At 42.1% G+C, this 17,968-nt stretch overlaps 2 protein-coding genes across 9 annotated transcripts in view; both read left to right on the top strand.

The window, feature by feature from the left end:
• LOC133218118 (uncharacterized) overlaps positions 1-17,968 on the top strand; it is a 161,204-nt gene that overhangs the window by 61,556 nt on the left and 81,680 nt on the right. The gene's annotated exons all lie outside the window — the stretch shown is intronic.
• The window catches only part of TACC2 (transforming acidic coiled-coil containing protein 2), a 102,856-nt gene that overhangs the window by 59,151 nt on the left and 25,737 nt on the right, over positions 1-17,968 (top strand). For 4 of the 8 annotated variants that reach the window (XM_061364149.1, XM_061364153.1, XM_061364155.1 and 1 more), the window contains 5 exons: positions 480-634; positions 6,623-7,943; positions 12,011-12,046; positions 13,515-13,575; positions 14,622-14,829. In XM_061364149.1, the coding sequence (XP_061220133.1) occupies positions 480-634; positions 6,623-7,943; positions 12,011-12,046; positions 13,515-13,575; positions 14,622-14,829 (1,781 nt within the window). The remainder of the gene's footprint in view (positions 1-479; positions 635-6,622; positions 7,944-12,010; positions 12,047-13,514; positions 13,576-14,621; positions 14,830-17,968) is intronic. The other 4 variants (XM_061364150.1, XM_061364154.1, XM_061364156.1 and 1 more) reach the window with 2 other exon arrangements.

The following is a 17,968-nucleotide window of genomic DNA, read 5'->3' as shown; positions in this document are numbered from 1 at the left end:
TATTTCCATGGGGAAGAATGCACAAGGATTTGCTGCACCTCAGGTATCTCCATGTTTGCTTTCTCACCTGTAGGAGCACACACAGAAATGTGATGCTATTTTGGATGGGGGTTTTGATGAACCTGTGATATTCTCTTCTTTTTGTGCCAGGGGAAGTTGTGGACAGTACCACAGGGCAGTTGGTGGTGGTGTCTGTGTGGTTGAGCCACCTTCACACTGGAAATCAGGCTTGCAGAACAGATTTATTTCCAAGTGTGTGTTCCCTTTTGCAACACGACATAAATACTGGTATATGAGGAAGGTGATAGCCATGATACTCTGCTCTGGAAGCCATACTGCAACGTGAAATCTCCTTTGGGAAATGCAGAACTAGCCTGATAGCTGAGGTCTGTGCCATCCGCTGGACAGCCCTGCATTTGTAAGTGTGATGAACATTCATCTTCACCCTGCTCATGAGTCTCTCATTTGCCTTTCCCCAGGAGCTCGGACTCTGAAGAAGCATTTGAGACCCCGGAGTCCACTACACCGGTAAAGGCACCACCGTCACCTCCACAGCCACCCCCTGAAGCAGCAGCAGTTGTAGCTGACATAGCAGAACAAGAACTCAAGCCCCAGCTGCCCTTGGAAGACACAGGTAAGGAGCGTGTAGTGTATGGGACAGGTTACTGAGGTGGGCGAAGGTGCAGGGAGGTGTTTGTGGGAGCACAGGCAAAGGACTGATGCTGATAAAATATCTTCTAGAGGATTAGGTAGTGTATGCTGGGCATTATCCATGCTGTGAGGAACAACCCTGTCACCTCCTGGGATAAAGAATCTCTCCATTTGACAGGTATTAAAGAAAAAGGGCACTTTGTAGAAAAATGTTTCTTCCTTTTGAATCACACTTCAGTCCATAGGATCTTTACAGAGTCAGATGAGTAGAAAAAAAGAGATATGAGCTACAGATGGAGGTATCTGGGTGAGCACTGTTAACTAGCACAGTTAATAATGTTATTTTCAAATGCATTGTCACCTGAAGCAGAAGATGAACAAAAAGCCCATTAGAATGATAGAAATATTGATATTAGATTTATAGGAGGAACGTGGGAGTATGTGTGAATATGCATATAATATACGTACATAAAATTGGTACACACTGGGAAAATGACCTTTCAAATGTGAATATCATGTTTAAAAACCCAAAGAAATCCTTTCCCCAAAAAAGTATTCTTTGTTCTCCAAATTGAGTAATGGAATATGAGGGAGTAGAAAGCACTCCCTTAGCCCAAACCAGTTTTGTTTGGGCTGTCAGATGACAGCTCAGCAGTTTAACATCGAGTTCCCCATTGTGCTGTCTTCTTTCCTATCCGAAAGTCAATGACCACCTGGCTAAATCCTATAAAGGTAATTTTCCTCCCAGCAGACTGAAGCTTGCTTGTGTTTCATTTGGGAAGTTGTACAGCGCTGCCAGGTCGCGTTTTAACGCTTCCATTTCCACTCCAGAAGCAGCTGAGCAATGTCCAGGGCTGGTGTGTGTGTGTTATAAAGGCTGTCCAGCTTTGATTGAAACCTTCAGGACAAACAAGCGTTGCAAGTGTCTTGAGCCACCTAAAGCATCTCTGGGAGTTATGCATTGAGGAACCCATTTTAAGAGCATGATTTATGAGACAAGTTTATAAGAAGCTGGAAAGATCTTCAACAAGCTGGCTCCACAAACAGGCATTAAATACTGAGACATCCTGACACTTCCTTCTTGCTGCTGCAGTTCCCTCTTCATTGCGTCAGCATTTCTCATTCTCCATCTTCTTTCCCTTTCCTAATCTTTTGCAATCTAATGATCACAAAATAAGCGCTAAGAGAACAAAAGAGCGCATATGCTAAACAGGACTGGAGTGTGGTTTTAATTACTGCAATAGATTATCCTTAAACCCTTGATTACACATGTGCTTCCCTGGCACACGTACCTCTTGTCTCCCTATATCCCATATCTCCCCTCCTTTCTTTGACCTATTTCTGGACAAAGGTAGGGAACTGAATATATCTGTTCTTAGCTGATGTGAGCTATACTGAAGGCCACTGCGTGGCAGAGATGAAAACATTTCACTTGGAAATAAGGTATGTCCATGGGAGGCCAATTGCCACAAACTGAGCTATGTTCAGCGTTGCAAAATGCAGTTATACAACAGGGTGACTTGAGGGAAAGAAGTCAAGTAATACAGAAGAAATTCAGCTGTAGGAGTGCAACACAAAGCATTCATTTGGGAAATATTGGGAAGAAATGACTGGTACTAACACTATAGCTTAGGTGTTTGCATGCTTCTTCAAGGAAAGAATTAAGCAGTTTCTGCTTGATAAGCTGCTCGAGTGGCAGTTATCTTGTAGTTTATTTACCTCATAGGTTATATGTGTGGCTGCACACAGAGAGAATAAGTCCCCTCCTTGTGGTTATGGGTAGTGGGAGTAAAGTTCCTCATTGATACCATACAGCTAAATAAATAGGGTTTAATAAAAGAAGAGTTAGGAATATGGGCAACTGGAGAGCCTGGCACACACAGGGAGAGGCAGGGATGTCCAGCTGGGTTTCTGGTTCACCAGCTACATGGCTCTGTCTTCTGCATGGGGCTGGTGACAGAGAGCGTGTTTGCGTGGAAGGAGGGACCATAGGAAGTGTTTAAAGGGTTGTTTCATCTATATCTGATAATAATTACTCATGCAGACGGCTGCAGTTGTGCTGTGCAATATCATTAACGCAGCAGCTGGACCCCACTGCTGGAAAGGCAAGAGAAGAGTTTTTAATTAGGTTGTCTTCAACACAGGCTTAGTAAATATGATGAAAGGGAAATACAGCTAGGCTCATCCTGGGGCTGTGCCAGCTCCTGGTGGGGTAAAACCTGCTGCATGGCTCCAGTCCAGCAGCAGCAGAGCAGGAGGGGGGACTTGGTCTGTAGGCAAGTCTGGAGGGGAAGATGAGTAACGGAGCATATATAGAAGCTGCCTCTGAACCCCAAAGTGTCACTAGTGCCTTCCATTCCTTCATAACTTGTTTGTTAGTTGTGGGAATGTGGGTTATATTCTTAAGACAAATGACTTTGAGGGTTTTTTTAGGTATTATTAATATTTTGGTGGTATTTTAAACTATCATTGTCTGTCTTAGCTTCTCATAGCAGTCTCTTCTGTTCCTTGTTCCAGCTATCTGAGCACCAGAAAGTGCCCCATGCCCTTTCTCCCAAATATTCCCTGTTTCTAGCCAGGAATTCCTGCCTAAGCAGGGGCATCTCTTTTGCCTCTTTCCCCCTAACACCTTATCCAATTGATTAATGAATTCAGGTTGTATACACAGGGGAGATGTGAAAGCTGGAGTCCCCTCTATGCATTACAGCCTGCTAGTCAGGATACAGGGGACTATGTTCAGTCCTTCTTGTGCCAATGGAAAATGAGGTCAGGCTTTCCAACAGAGAGAGATGATGATCGAGACATAAACAAACTGATTTTTTGGTATGGAAATCTTTCTTCAGTGTTTATGCTCTTGAATCCTGACAGAGAAGAATTGAAAATAACCTTTATATGGCAGTTTTCTTTCAGAATAAATGACAGAAGTATTTTTAAAGGAGTGTTTTACAAAGCACTACTAAATGATTTTGTAAATTCAGAAGCTTCTCTTGACAGGCTGAGAGAGCTGGGCTGGTTCAGCCTGGAGAAGAGAAGGCTCCTTAAGGGGAGACCTCGGAGCAGCTTCCATTTTCAAGCCTCTTGGATTTCCCCTTGTGTTAGAGATACTTGAACAATATCTCTGCACTCCACCATTAAGGAAATTTATTATAATTTAAAGACAAAAATATTTTTAAATAGCTCAAAAACTGTGATGTAAAAGGACAAATGGCAGTGCTGTTAATGCCAGTGAAGAATGGACTACATGCCTCTTTGTAGTAGTAAAGCCGTGCTGCTTTGCAGTTGTGAGTACCATTCATATCTTCCTCACCAGACTTGCTGCTCTTACTAGTACTGAGCCAGTTCTGCTTTAATGCCAGAAGAGTCTAACAGCAGCATTTCCCTCCTACCAAAAGCTGTGTTTTATGGGCCAATTTCACATATTGTTTCATAAAGAAACAATAAAAATATCACTGTGGGGAGTGAAGTGATGCTCTGCAGCAATGTGTATTCTTAAGTAAAGGATTTGATTAGGAGGAAGTTGTGAAATAAGCAATTAAGATTAAAGCTCTGCACTATGTGGAGCACACCAAATTTGAGTCCTACTTTGCCTTGAGTAACTAGAAAGCCTTGTACAGCAGCCTCTGCTGCTGTGATGCATTCCCTACCTCAGCGCTGCCATGCCTGTTATTTACAGTCCAAGTCCTGCAGGGCACTGCTTTGGTTTGTTTGATTTTACTTTGTTTAAATGCGTGTTTGTACTGACTTTGAACGAGGGGCCTCAGTCCTGTTGAGGCCTTTGGTGCGCACTGGAATGAAAACAACGAGTAATTGCAGACAAGTTATTGTTCAGATCCCCCTTTCATTTCATGCTGACCTACTTTTGTACTCCACCGATGTATTAGAGCTACGCCAGTGTTTATTGTCATGTACTCCTGTAAAACACCTTCCATTCCCATTTCATTGTACAATGTAAGATTATCCTAATGCTGGAGTTTTATGACACTCTTTGAGCAGCCCCCTTGTAGAAGACCTGTCAGTGTCAGAAAGTGATGTGTGTGGGAAGTGAGCACCAGCTCAGCTGCCAAATCAAGTCTAATTAATGTCCTCCCAGCCTGGCTAAACCCAAGCTTGACCCAGTGGTAATTAAGGAGAAAAAGAAACTCTCGTGAAGTCCTGCCACATTTTTTGGCATTCATTTAGCAGAAAAAAGCACATTAAAAGATCATTTTAATTGATGTGACTTAGTAAACTTCCACGGTCTTAAAAGAGAAATTGTGTAGCTGTCATTCTTTGACAGTCTCTGGAAATACATTCAACTGCTTGAAGGTGTTGCTTTGGGAATTGTGTCCGATTTCCTTAAATCCTCTCTGTCCTCTACGTCCATAAATAATAATCCTTGCAATCTCTATGGAGACATAATTTCTTCTGAAACAAAGGAAAAACGTGGTTTCTTTCCTGTTCTTAATCCATTCATGGCTTCTGACTAAAATCAGTGATTGACTGTAAAGCTTTTATGAACAATGTTGATGAAGATAGTTGGGCAAAATGGGAATTATTCTGCAAAACATGTCAGAACTGGAAAGAAAAAGATGCATAGAAATTTCCCTGAAATCATTTAAGGATAAGCAAAGCATTCAGTTTTGTTTGGCTGATTTTCTTTATAATTGCATAATTTATAAAAATGACAACATGAAGAATGCTGTGTTGCTTCAGTAGGAAACAGGGGGGCATTTTGCTCCAGGGGGCAGGAGTAAGAGCTCAGAGGAGCTGGCTTGAGCTCTCCAGCTTGAACTATGAGCTAGAGAGAGAGTTCCCACATCTCTTATACTCTGACTGGGTCACACACAAAAACAGAGATGACTGTGTGACGTTCAGATAGTAGTAGTGACAGGAGGAAACCACGTTCAGAGCTTATAAAACACTTGATCAGTCAACTTTAATGAGCTGGAAGGCAGCAAAGACCATAATCTTAATCCTTTCCTACCTGTATATTTTCTGTTACTTTTTTTATATGCATTGTATCTTTTTCTACTTTTTTCAATATACTTGTTATATCCCAAGTCAGGAGGCTCCTGTAAATAATTTTATGATCCCATTCACCAAGCAGACCTTTAATTACAATGAAAAGCTGCTTGAATTAACAGTTTCAGCATGTAATTCCCTCTATAAAAAATTCCTTTCACCAGTGAGTTAGAACTACACTTGGAGAAATCTGTTATAAATATCTGGAGGGAGCTTCCTGTGGTCTTCTTAAAGGAAGATTTTAAATTGAGACCCTTTCTACGGTACTAATTGACTAAAAAAAAAAGTCTAATTGACTTTTTTTACCGTTACCATCATTTATTTCATGTGAAGTTCTCAATGAGTCATGTCTCATTATGAGCTTGGAATGATGAGGGCTAAGTAGAGTGTATTGACTCCTTGGGAGCAGCATTGATGGGTTGTGGAGAGGAAGCCATGTTCCTCTGGGAAAACTGGTGAAAATAGCACATGGGAAACAAATCTTAAGATCAACATGTAGTTGCTGAAGCACCCGTTGATTTACAGGGAATGTACTGCATTAGAGCTCTGGCACAGTTGTGAGAACTCTTTGTAACAGCAGAAAATGTGAGTAATAAATTGCTTGATATTAATTTTTTCTGGTATTTGGCATATTTAGCATGTTATGGTAATCCCCATCTCTTTAACTAATTGATAATTAGTTTAGCAGAGATGCTGTAGAGGCTGTTGCAGATGCATATTTTGTGTTTCCATGAAACTTGCCTTGAATCCTTTTCTGGGGAGAACAGAACTACTTTTTCCCTTCATCTAGTTCATATGTTGGAAACGTCACCTTAGTTTGTGTGTCCTGTAATCATTGCTTAGTCCATTTGTATGATTTTAACCCTTTTTTTCCTTTTTACTTGTAGTAATATTAGATTTTAGTAAAACTTACTAAGCTCCAGTTTTAAAAACGTGTTTAAAATTCACAGTTTTCTGTTTATTTCCACAGGATCATGTTCAGAAACTGTACCTGTAACTGATGTGTCACACAGTGAATCAGTTGAAGAAAGCCCTTTCCGTCCCCCTTCCCACTCTTTTTCCACCGTCTTCGATGAGGACAAGCCAATAGCCAGCAGTGGAACTTACAACTTGGACTTCGATAACATTGAGTTGGTTGATTCTCTCCATGCCTTAGGACCAAGCTCTCCAGAATCAAAGAATCGTGACCCCAAAGCAAATGTGCGAAGAAAATCTACTGATTCACTCCCAGTTTCCAAATCTACGTTGTCTCGATCTCTTAGCTTGCAAGCTAGTGATTTTGATGGAGCATCTTATCTTGGCAACAGTGAGACATTAGCACCGGCAGCAGATGTGTATGGTACTGGTTCAAGCAGTGCTTCTAGTACCCTTAAGAGAACAAAGAAATCCAGACCAGCTTCCTTAAAAAAGAAGCAGCCAGCCAAAAAACCTCTGGATGCTCCTCTGGTGAAGGAAACACCTCAAGAACCACCTGACCTTGGCCAAGCTGACTGTGACCCAGGTGAGGATAAAACAGCATCTGAAGCTAAGGCTGATTCAGTAAGGCCTGAATGTACTGAACCTTCTAAAATCTCTGCTGAGAAACAGGAGGCTCCACCTGTGCCTGAAGGATCCCACCCTGTGGATCCAGACAGTTTGGAAGGGATTAGTGCATTTAGCACTGGAGGCAGCAAGGTACAAAACTCTCCCCCTGCCAATAAGAAACCACTACCTCTTACAACGGCACCGGAGGCTGAGGAGGTGACTCCACCAGATACTGGAGGACAAGAAGACCCTCCAGTCAAAGGTGTTGCAGTGAGGCTGGAGTTTGATTACTCTGAAGAGAAAGGGGTGAGTGAAGACCAGCAGGAGAGTACTCCTCCTCCCAAAAAAGCAGGTAAAAAGCCTGGTGCTAAAATGCCACTAAGGAGGCCAAAGACTAAAAAGTCAGTGGAAAAGCTTGACAATGCTCCTACCACACCAACTAAGTCACCCACTGATCCAAACGAAATCCCTATCACAAAAGGCTCTTACACTTTTGATATTGACAAGTGGGATGATCCCAATTTTAACCCTTTCTCATCTAGTACAAAAATGCAAGAATCACCCAAACTGCCTCAGCAAACGTACAGTTTTGAGCCAGACATGTGCGAGGACTCTATTGACCCTTTCAAGTCTTCTTCTAAGATAGCCAGCTCGCCCTCTAAATCTCCAGCTTCCTTTGAGATACCAGCCAGTGCCAATGAAACAAATGGAACAGAAGGAGACAACTTGAATAAACCTGCAAAGAAGAAGAAGACACCATTAAAAACGTAAGTTAAAGGGCACTCTTATTTCTAGATTAGAAGAAGCATATTCCTCCCCCTTAGCACAGGTACACTCTGGTTATATTTGAATAGAAAAAGGAAGGTGATGTTGAGTGTTGATGGCCACACAAGCGGACTCATGCTGGGGGTCTGTATATTCCCTTCCTCAATAGCTTGATGTTTCCAGACCAAAGCAGAGAACCAGGGCAACATCAGACCAGATGAAGACATTGGTCTGGAGATTGGATTTTAGAAGTCTTGTGGCTCAGTGTATCTTTCATACAATCATAGAATGGTTTGGATTGGAAGGGACCTTAAACTCTGAATTGGATCAATTGCTAATTCTATCAGTTTTGTGCCAAATTTTCTGTGACCTCATCTTGGGGATTTGATACTGTTTAAGATGATCAGAGTCTTCAGTAAAGACCATTTTATGAATCGTAGTTTTTGAGAGTGGGATGTGAAGTAGCAAGGCAATGACAGATCTATTATACACAGCAGGAAGATGGCTTTATGCAGTCACTTATGGCATTTAAAAGAAAACCACCTGAAACAGGAAAATGCAGGATTGGATTCTGGTTTTTTACATACAAGACTAATCATGTGAAAAATTTCCTTTCTGTGAAGGAGCTTACAGTTTGCAGAAGGGTTTAAATCATCAGTATTACGTGTTACGGAAACATCCAGCTTTTAGACACAAACTGCAGGATAAATTCTCTAGCTTGCTGTGTTTAGATATTTGGTTAAAAACCTCAATGGCTAGTTGCATTGGTTCCATGGTTAACTTGTTGCTGTGCCTGTTGGTTTCTCTGTTCAGACATGGTTATTTCTAGCTGGTAGTTAGTAAGTTTATGTCCCATTTCTCTGAAATCGGAATCCTGTGTATACGTGTAAGGAAGTATCTCAGTGCATGTCCCCTTATAGTGTGTTTCAGCTACCTAACAAGAATGTGAATTAGAAAAGTAAAAAGCCTGACAATTTGAAGATGATAACATGGTTGAGGACAAGGGGTGAAAGGTTAAAACTTAAACAGGGGAAGTTTAGATCGGATATAAGGAAGAAGTTTAGTGTCCTGGCCCATGGCAGGGGGGGTTGGAACTAGATGGTCTTAAGGTCCTTTCCAACCCTAACCATTCTATGAGTCTGTGTAAAATATGACCTCCTTTACGGAGTGAGGTGAAGATTATTCAGTTGTTTCTGAACAGTTTGCTGACCTCTAGGCTTCTAATTCACCTCTCTTGCCAGATTTGAGGAAGCTTGTGCCATTTTTAACTTTCTAGGGGCATTTCTGACGTAGGGGAAGTATAGACCACAGTATGGTTGAGTTGGTTTTTGTGGAAGAATGTTGGTTTTTGTGATTTTTTCTTCATTTAGATTGGATATTGGGAAGAAATTCTTTCCTGTTAGAGTGGTGAGGCGCTGGAATGGGTTGCCCGGGGAGGTTGTGAATGCTCCATCCCTGGCAGTGTTCAAGGCCAGGTTGGATGAAACCTTAGGTGGCATGGTTTAGTGTGAGGTGTCCCTGCCCATGGCAGGGGGGTTGGAACTTGATGATCTTAAGGTCCTTTCCAACCCTAACTATTCTATGATTCTGTGATTTTCAGGTATGCCTGAAATTTAGTGGAAGTTAAGGCAGGAATTGAGACGCATGCTAGGCTGACATGTTTTTCAAGCCTCCACTCCAAGCTAGCTTGCTCCAAACCAAGAAGACTTCAAAGTCTGCCTGCAAGAAAGGAACTATTTGAATCCTGACTGGGCAAGAGCAGATGGAGAGAGGGTAATTTTAGTATGACCAGGTCCTTAGGTCTGATACTTGCAGGCAGCCAAAGTCTCCTTGTGCCTTCCAGTAGCTGCAGGGGAGTTGACAGACCCTCGGTGTAAACTTCTTGTGTCCCCCCATCCTCTTTGAACATTAGAATGAATTCCCAAGTTGTTAATTTAGGGGAAACATGAGTTTTTACAAGAGGTTTGCTAAAACACGTTTGTCCTTGAGAGAACCCTGTTCTACAAAGCTCACTGCTGGGCTTTACTGTGGTGGAAGAAGTGAAATTACCCTAGAGCAGGGCTTGCAGGGTCTTAGGTCAGGGGGCTTGCAGGGATTCCCAGCCCTTCCCTGGGACTGCTTTCACTGCATCATGTTGTGTGTCTGCTTAATGCAGCCCCGTAACCTACTTCTACAAGTGGTTTCTCAAAGGGAGAGAATCTGCATGTTAATACACAGGGCAGCCTGCAGCCATAATACGTTCTAGAAGGAAATTACCCTAAAGCATGTTGGGGGATGCCAGGGGAAGCAGTGGCTTTTATTTATCTTTGCCTCTCTCTGGTGTCTCTTCTCCTTCAAAAGGGGCCTCAGCATTTCTTCTCGGGGGGGAGGGTCCAGTGCAGGAGAACACCATGCCAGGCAGGGAGTTGGGGTGGAAGACCCTTGGCAATGCTCCCATGGTAGGACAGGGGAGAGAAGGCACTGCAAACCACTTCAGATCCAGGGGGCAGAAAGGAAGGTGTTTGAATTAGGAAATGGAACTGTAATACACCAGGACTCCTAAACCCTGATTAAGGGAACTTAAAACCTAAATTTACAAAGCCAGGAGTTTTTATTAGTATGGTTGGGAGGTGCAGAAAGAAAACGCTGTGGACCAGTTTGAAAATCTGTGTCTCATATGGAAATACAGCAATTCCTAGACCAGAGCTGTAGGAGGCAAAGAAGCCAGGCATAAATAATGAGAATAGCAATGCTAAGTTTTTACTGTTTGGATTCTGTGACATATGCTAGGTCTTACCTGTGTTAAATCAAGAAAAATAACCAGGTTTTATTCTTGAATGCAACCTGCAGCAGTTTAAGCATTGACCTCCATGTGAAAAGATGAGGTTTTTCGAAGAGAACAGCTCAACACAAATTACTCTCTAGCTGTATACCTAAGTGCTGAGCTGCTCTGAGATAGATCATGTTGCTCAGATGATTCTGAACAAAGAGCAGCTGATGCCTCCTGAGCGCCTGTTTATAGTGAAGGGTAAAAATAGTGACTTGTATAGACGTTGCTCTCGAAGCTGCTGGATGACTGGAGGCTGTGTTTAGAAGCACAAGGTGCCAGCTTTCAAGAGCTTTGCACGTGAGAAGAACTGAACAGAAGCTGCCAAGCTTATAAGTAGAAGAAAACTTTTCTTAGCCTTAACTGTTTGACAAGGTTTGCTTCTGGCTTTGAAGCAATCCATTTGTTCTGTCACAGCACACCGTTAGGATTCAGTGAGAGCTAAAATAGATGGGGTTTAAAGAAATTTTTATAAGAGCAAGTAGGGACAGGCCAAGGGGAATGGCTTGAACCTGCCCAAGGGGAGACTGAGCTGAGCTCTTAGGCAGAAGCTCTTCCCTGTGAGGGTGCTGAGGCGCTGGCACAGGGTGCCCAGAGAAGCTGTGGCTGCCCCATCCCTGGCAGTGTTCAAGGCCAGGTTGGACACAGGGGCTTAGAGCAAGCTGCTCTAGTGGAAGGTGTCCCTGCCCATGGCAGGGGTTGGAGCTGGGTGAGCTTTAAGGTCCCTTCCAATACAAACCAGTCTGGGATTCTATGATTCTTTGAAATGTCTTTTTCTTTCTTGAATCAGATTTGAAGTGGTCAAGTAGCTTTATCTGTACTGTCATAACAAATCAGCAAGCATGAAGAAGCCCTTGCCTAACTATGTGCTTTCCTTAAGCTTAGCTACCATTGAAAAATAGTTCTACATCCCTTATGATAACAAATACTGTGGTTTGAAATGAAAGCAGGTGGCTTCCATCAGGGAAGGCAGGGATGGTTAGTATGTTGAAAGGAACTTGGAGGCGACAGCTTTGAATAATGTGCTTTGTAAGATGAAAGCGGGTCAAAAGTGTAACATTGAATTTGGGAACAATGAAGGACTTGAATGTTTTTTTTCTCCCCATGTATTTCACAATAAAAGTAGAGGTTAAGGTTATACAGGTAGAAAATATGCATGATCAGATTGCCTTAACACATTAACATTAACCAAGTATTTGTAGGTTTATCTTTTTTGTCAGTTCCTTCTGTCTGTCTCTCTTTTCTTTGTCTTATTTGTCTTAGGATGGTAGAAGATGTGATGTCTGTATGTTCTCTGTTGTAAGTAATTCTAAGCTAACAATTCAAGTTTCCTCTTTGATTTATGGGCTTTTTAATTTTACTTATTTAATTTGCAGCATGATCAGTTGCTATTGAGCATGAAGCTTTTATGTTAACTATTCCTTTTCACTGGCACATGTGAAAGCTGTTTTCAGTAAGATGCCTGGCTGTGAATGATTTTGAGGAAGCTATTGGCTCTTTATCTGTTTGTCTGTCAAAGAAGGTCCTCTTTTAAGAACTGTATAGATTTTGTATCTTTAGCTAAAATATGATAGTTGTATTTCTACCATTGTACAACATCCCTGTACAATTGGTCTTTTGTAAATACTGTATAAACTGTTTCTCCTGATTAAAGGAATAATAAAGAATAATTCTAGCATCAAAACTGGATAATGAGTAGCATTGAACACACCAATATTGCGCTGTCCAATTTATTCTCCCCTTTAGATGTGGTATTGATTTACTCTCTGCTGATTGAAACCCGCCATTATCATTTCTAGTGTTGATCTTGCTGTCATTGACCAGGCATAGGCTGGTGGGCAGAAATTTTTGCCACTGCATCTCAGTTCAAACATAAAGTCTTTATCAGTGAGTTTGCTGTGATATTTTACTCCCTTTTCCTAGTTAGTAACATAAAATGTATCTAAATAACTCTGGCAAAATGCATCAAAAGAAGAAGCAGATAACTGGTTTATTTCCTGGTTAGAAAATATTTTAAGCCAATTGTGAATGAGCATAAAGGCAAAATTCATAATTATACACCAGGACATAATGTATGTTCATTCCTTTTGCCTGATTGAAACCTGTGGGGTTTGAAGGGCTCCAGTGTCTGTGCTCCCAGTCTGCACGTTGAGCTGTCAAGGGAACTGGAAGCAAAATTGCCATATTTGTTGTTGTATTTGTTTTAAAAAGGCTCTGTTGTGCACATTTATAACGATAGAGCTTTGTTCTGATCAGAACAGCATCTCCCTTGGCTGGTTTCATGCAGTGCATCCAGAACATTCCAATTTTTTTCTCAGCGGTTTATGGGATCATTGATACTAACTGCTCAACTTCATCACAACTGTATTTCTTAGGTTAAGATGTGCTTTAGACCTAATTTTCAGATGGGAAACTGAAGCAGACAGAAGCTAAATAACTTGCTTAAGGGCGCTGAGGATGTCTGTGCTGGAGCAGGGATTTGAATTGCAATCAAGCAGCAAGTCTGTTCTGTAAATGTGTCGGTGCTTAGCATGAAAAATATGGCAATCCTGCTTTTCTCAGCTTCTGGGGAATGGAGGCCTGTTCCAAATGCATGACAATAATATGTACCTGTGGCATGTTTCTCTGTGCTGCTGCTGCCTAATGGATGGGATTTTAAAGCAGATGGGCTTATAGAGGTTGCATTGTCTGTGGCTCTCGTGCTGAGTGTGAAATGACCTGATTCCCGCTGGTGTTACCATATTAACGGTTTTAACTTTATTTTCAGTGATACATTTAGGGTGAAAAAATCACCAAAAAGATCCCCACTATCTGATCCTCCTTCTCAGGTAAAGCACTGCCTTATTCTGATGCATGTAATGTGTGTTCTTGTAGGGTAAATAAAGGGAAACTTGATTTATTTAATTGTAGAGTTTTGCATTTAATAATAGAAAAGTCTTTTGTCAAGAATATGAGCATTTTAATGTTCAAGTATAGCGCATTGGGCTATAATCATAAGGTATTAGCATTTTAGTCTCTAGAATTGTGTGTACGATGTATATTAGATCTAATATTTGCCCTGGGAATTCCAGTTAGAGTATTAGTAAATACACTTCAGAAGGCCCTATGTTACGATAGAGTGATGATATGAATAAATATCTTCAGTTGTCTGAAAAACAGACATAGCTCTGAATCCTGGAACTTTTACATCAGAAAGTAAGAAACTAAATGCTTCAAATTGGTGGGCTGGATGGGAAATAGAAATAAACCAAGTGGGCTGATCCACCAGGAACGTGTGCTTGGATGGTTTTATTCCTTGTTGTAAACTACCTGCAGGTGGTTTTCTTGGAAGAGAAGTTAACAAAAGCTGTTCTGCCTTACAAAGGCCTCACTGCTTTGATGTGCCACAGCTCCTTCCATGCTGCTGTTCATCTTCCTGTTATCCATCTATCCTGTTATGCTTTTCTTTGTGCTGCTCGGCAGCGCAGAAGTGAAGAAAGGGCTTGTGACCTCGCAGACCTGTGAAGGTTTGCCCCTGTGAGGGAAGCCTAAAAAGTCAGTTTTGGCAGTCAAAGACTTCAGTCATGGGTGATGTGTGCCACTTATGTCAAGCACCTAACAGCTTTAAACAGCTCTGGTTTCTCTTTCTTCCCTGTTCTCAAGGAACCTTTGCAATGCAAGTGTGTATCATCAAAGAGTTTAGTTATGCTTGGAAAACTTGCTGCTAGTAGAGTTCCAAATGAAGTACTTGCATATTTTCTGTTAAGTATTAGATATACAGAGCTGCAGCAAAGAGTATGGAATTAAAAAGATGATTGTGGTCAGGCAAAGGGATTCTGAGAGTTCAACACATTAATAAAAGGTAATAGAATTAATTGGCACTTGCTTTCTGCAGGATCCCACTCCACTGCCTACTCCAGAAACACCTCCCGTCATATCCACAGTGGTTCATGCGACAGATGAGGAGAAGCTGGCATCTTCAGTGACCAGCCAGAAGTGGACCTGCATGACCGTGGACCTGAACACGGATAAGCAGGATTATCCACAGCCTTCTGATCTGTCTACATTTGTGAATGAGACCAAGTTCAGCTCTCCTACAGAGGGTATGCTTTATAAAGGACTGTCTGCATCCAGCTGATGCTGTATTTATTGAGAAGGTCTGGGTTGTTCGAGAATGGTGGCATGAAGGGGGCCTATAGGGGTGCTGGGGATGGACTCTTCATTAGGGACTGTAGTGATAGGACAAGGGGTAATGGGTTAAAACTTAAACAGAGGAAGTTTAGATTGGATATAAGGAGGAAATTATTTCCTGTAAGGGTGGTGAGGCACTGGAATGGGTTGCCCAGGGAGGTTGTGAATGCTTCATCCCTGGCAGTGTTCAAGGCCAGGTTGGACAGAGCCTTGGGTGCCATGGTTTAGTGCGAGGTGTCCTTGCCCATGGCAGGGGGGTTGGAACTGGATGATCTTAAGGTCCTTTCCAACCCTGACTATTCTATGATTCTATGTACTTTGCTGAATAGAAACTGTATTATTTGGGAACCCAAAAAATTATGCTCTTTGGATCAATCCAGGGAATTTGTTAGTTATGGGGAGCTGAGTGTAAGACCCCAATAGTCTGATCTTGAATTCTCAAGGAAGAGCAGAGAGGAAGATCGAAGGAAAATGAAAGGAGTCTTCAAAGAAAGGTTTTCGCTTCCTTTGTATGGTTAACTGTAGACATGCTGTGTTCTTCTGCACGTGCTACTTGTTCTCTCTGTGCCCTCACAGGAGACTGTGGTCTGATATTGCCCTCAGTTAGTGCTCTTGGATCCAGAGTCACTGAACTACTGGTTTTGCTTGAGCCTGTTCCTCTAACCTGAACAGGAGAAGGTCTCAGGAGACAGTCCCTGCTCAAAGCTTACGTATTGCTTTAAAGCCTTTCTCATGCCATCTCTCCTCCAGGTTCCTAGGATCCAGGTATCTTTATGCACAAAAATGCCCAGGATATCCCTTGCGTAAGATAGTTATCATTCACATGCCAGATAAGATTTCCTTGTGAATCAGCTGGTTCAGATTTCTCCTGTTGTACCTTCCTATGAGCAGTGGTGAGCTAAAGCTGGAGGTTCCTGTTACGAGAACTGTCACTGCAGGTCTGTGAAATGTGGAAAGAGAGAACTTAGAACTTAGGAAACTTGTGTGTGGCCTTCCTTAGGGTTCCCCGGGGGAATACAGCTTTGCAACATCTGCTCTGCTCCAAGGGCAGCTTTTCAGCTTTGTGGGTGGGAAGAATGTATGACTTCAACTTGGCTGAAACGTTCTTCATGATCACGATTTATTCCCTGCCCAACCTTTCAACCCATGTCCCAGTCTGCCATTGAAGCTACTTGATGCCATTTTACACTGGGTCTGAGGAGTTTTTGCCTAATGAAGAAGTGCTGGACTCCTAGGTCAAATGTGTTTGACGTTAAAAGGCAGGAATAATCACACTGGTTTTAACGGGACGGCATGTGTTCGCATGCACGTCCTTGTGTGTTTGCATAGCCTGGGCTTTGTGGAAATGTGTTACTTATCTGTGTACAGAGGAGTATTTCAGTCTGAATAAATCCATTTGGCTTTGCTGTCAAATCATGAATATTAGGTAACAAATTCATTTAATTTGTATTAAAAACAAACAACAAGGAAAGTCACCCAAATCTGGGAAAAAGGAAATGCTATGGAAGGAAATGGAACAAAAGACTAGCGAGAGATACTCTAAGGGAATCATTTTAGCTATCAAAGTGGGTAGAAGAAAGTGAGCAAAGCTCCTAATTAAATGCTAATTGTCTTGTCTCCTGTGTGCTGCATGGTGCAGGCAAGTTTCAGATTACTGCCTAATTATAATCAACAGCACTTCAGCTTTTCACATCTCTTACAAATAATAATTCCCCCCCCATACACCCTTGACAGTCTTGCTCCTGAGGCATTGAGAAATCCTTGAGTAATTCCAGGGCTGTTCCTCCGTGTGGGTATTTTTACCCCTCCCAGACACCAGTATGAGTGTTACCCTGTAACCTAACACGACTTTTACACGGATACAGCCCAACTACTGAGTCAGCCACTCCATCCAGCTCTCATCTGTTGCGTACGCTGCTTGTAACTGCTGCCATTTTCGGGTGCAGAGACCAGAAATAAGCAGTAATTATTAGCAGAAAATGCTGATGCAATCTTGCAGCTATTTGTAGGAGGAGTTGGAGGACATCACTTAGTAAGTCTGTTGTATGTATTTCTAAAAGGTAATTATCTTATTCATGGGGTGTCCTGGGCATTTGTTATTATGAATGTATAGAGATAACCAGAGATCCTAAGATTTTGGAGGGGAGATAATGTCTTAGAGCAGAAACCTAGGAGAGGAGGTAGAGTCTAAGTATGCTGGCAAGTTCTGAGAGCAGTCCGCGTTTAGCGAGCCGCATTATTCCCTTTGTTTCTAGCTGAAGTATTTCCATCTGTGTCCTGCTGGGGACTTTTAAATCAGCAAAGTTAAGTATGTGTTGTCCCAAAACAGCAGCTTAGGTTGCAATTGCAAAGCTGCTACCAGCCCTGCAGGCGGTTGGAACTTCTGTGCCAGCAGAGGACAGTGCCGGTACATCTCCTGCCTAATGAGCATACCTGTGCCCTCACTCGCCACTTGATCTCTGGGGTTGTAAAGCTGCCCCACATACATTCGTGATGCACCTCATTGGGTTTATATGTAGGTAAATGAAATAGAGAAAGGCAGTTACTAAAGCCTGGATGCTGTTATCTGGTATTTCATGCTTTCTCCTGCAATTCTGCATTTAGTAGGTGGTTTAAATCTCATGGTTTCAGGTTTGGTTTGGCTCTTGCTAGGAAGGAGCTTGTATATGATACCAGAAGGTTGTCCATCTTTCTTGACTCCCTGTTACCATCAAAAACGTGGTGCTAGGAATTTAAACATGAGGAGGCTGCTATTATTGCATTCTCTTCACTTGGATGTTTTACCTCCCACATGTCAAGTACTAAGAGTTTGTGGCTGTTCCTCTTCAGTGGTTGTTTGACAAAATAGATAGACTTGTGGAATGTACTGTAAAAAAATATTGAGCGTTATAACCTCACATTGTGCCCTTCTAAACTTTCTCCTTTTCTTAACAAAACAGGTGAGAGATTGTCCTTAGGTTTGGTTTGTCTTTAGAAAGCAAACGTTTTAATGATGCCTTTCTGATACAAGCCCTACTTTTGAAAAGCTGCCCAAATCTAGCAGAATTTGAG

This window comes from Neopsephotus bourkii, unplaced genomic scaffold (assembly GCF_033783945.1).
Source record: "Neopsephotus bourkii isolate Nb327-2 ecotype Australia unplaced genomic scaffold, CSIRO-AGI_Nbou_v1 NB_1189, whole genome shotgun sequence".
NCBI lineage: Eukaryota > Metazoa > Chordata > Aves > Psittaciformes > Psittacidae > Neopsephotus > Neopsephotus bourkii.
This window is presented reverse-complemented; position numbering and strand designations above follow the sequence as displayed.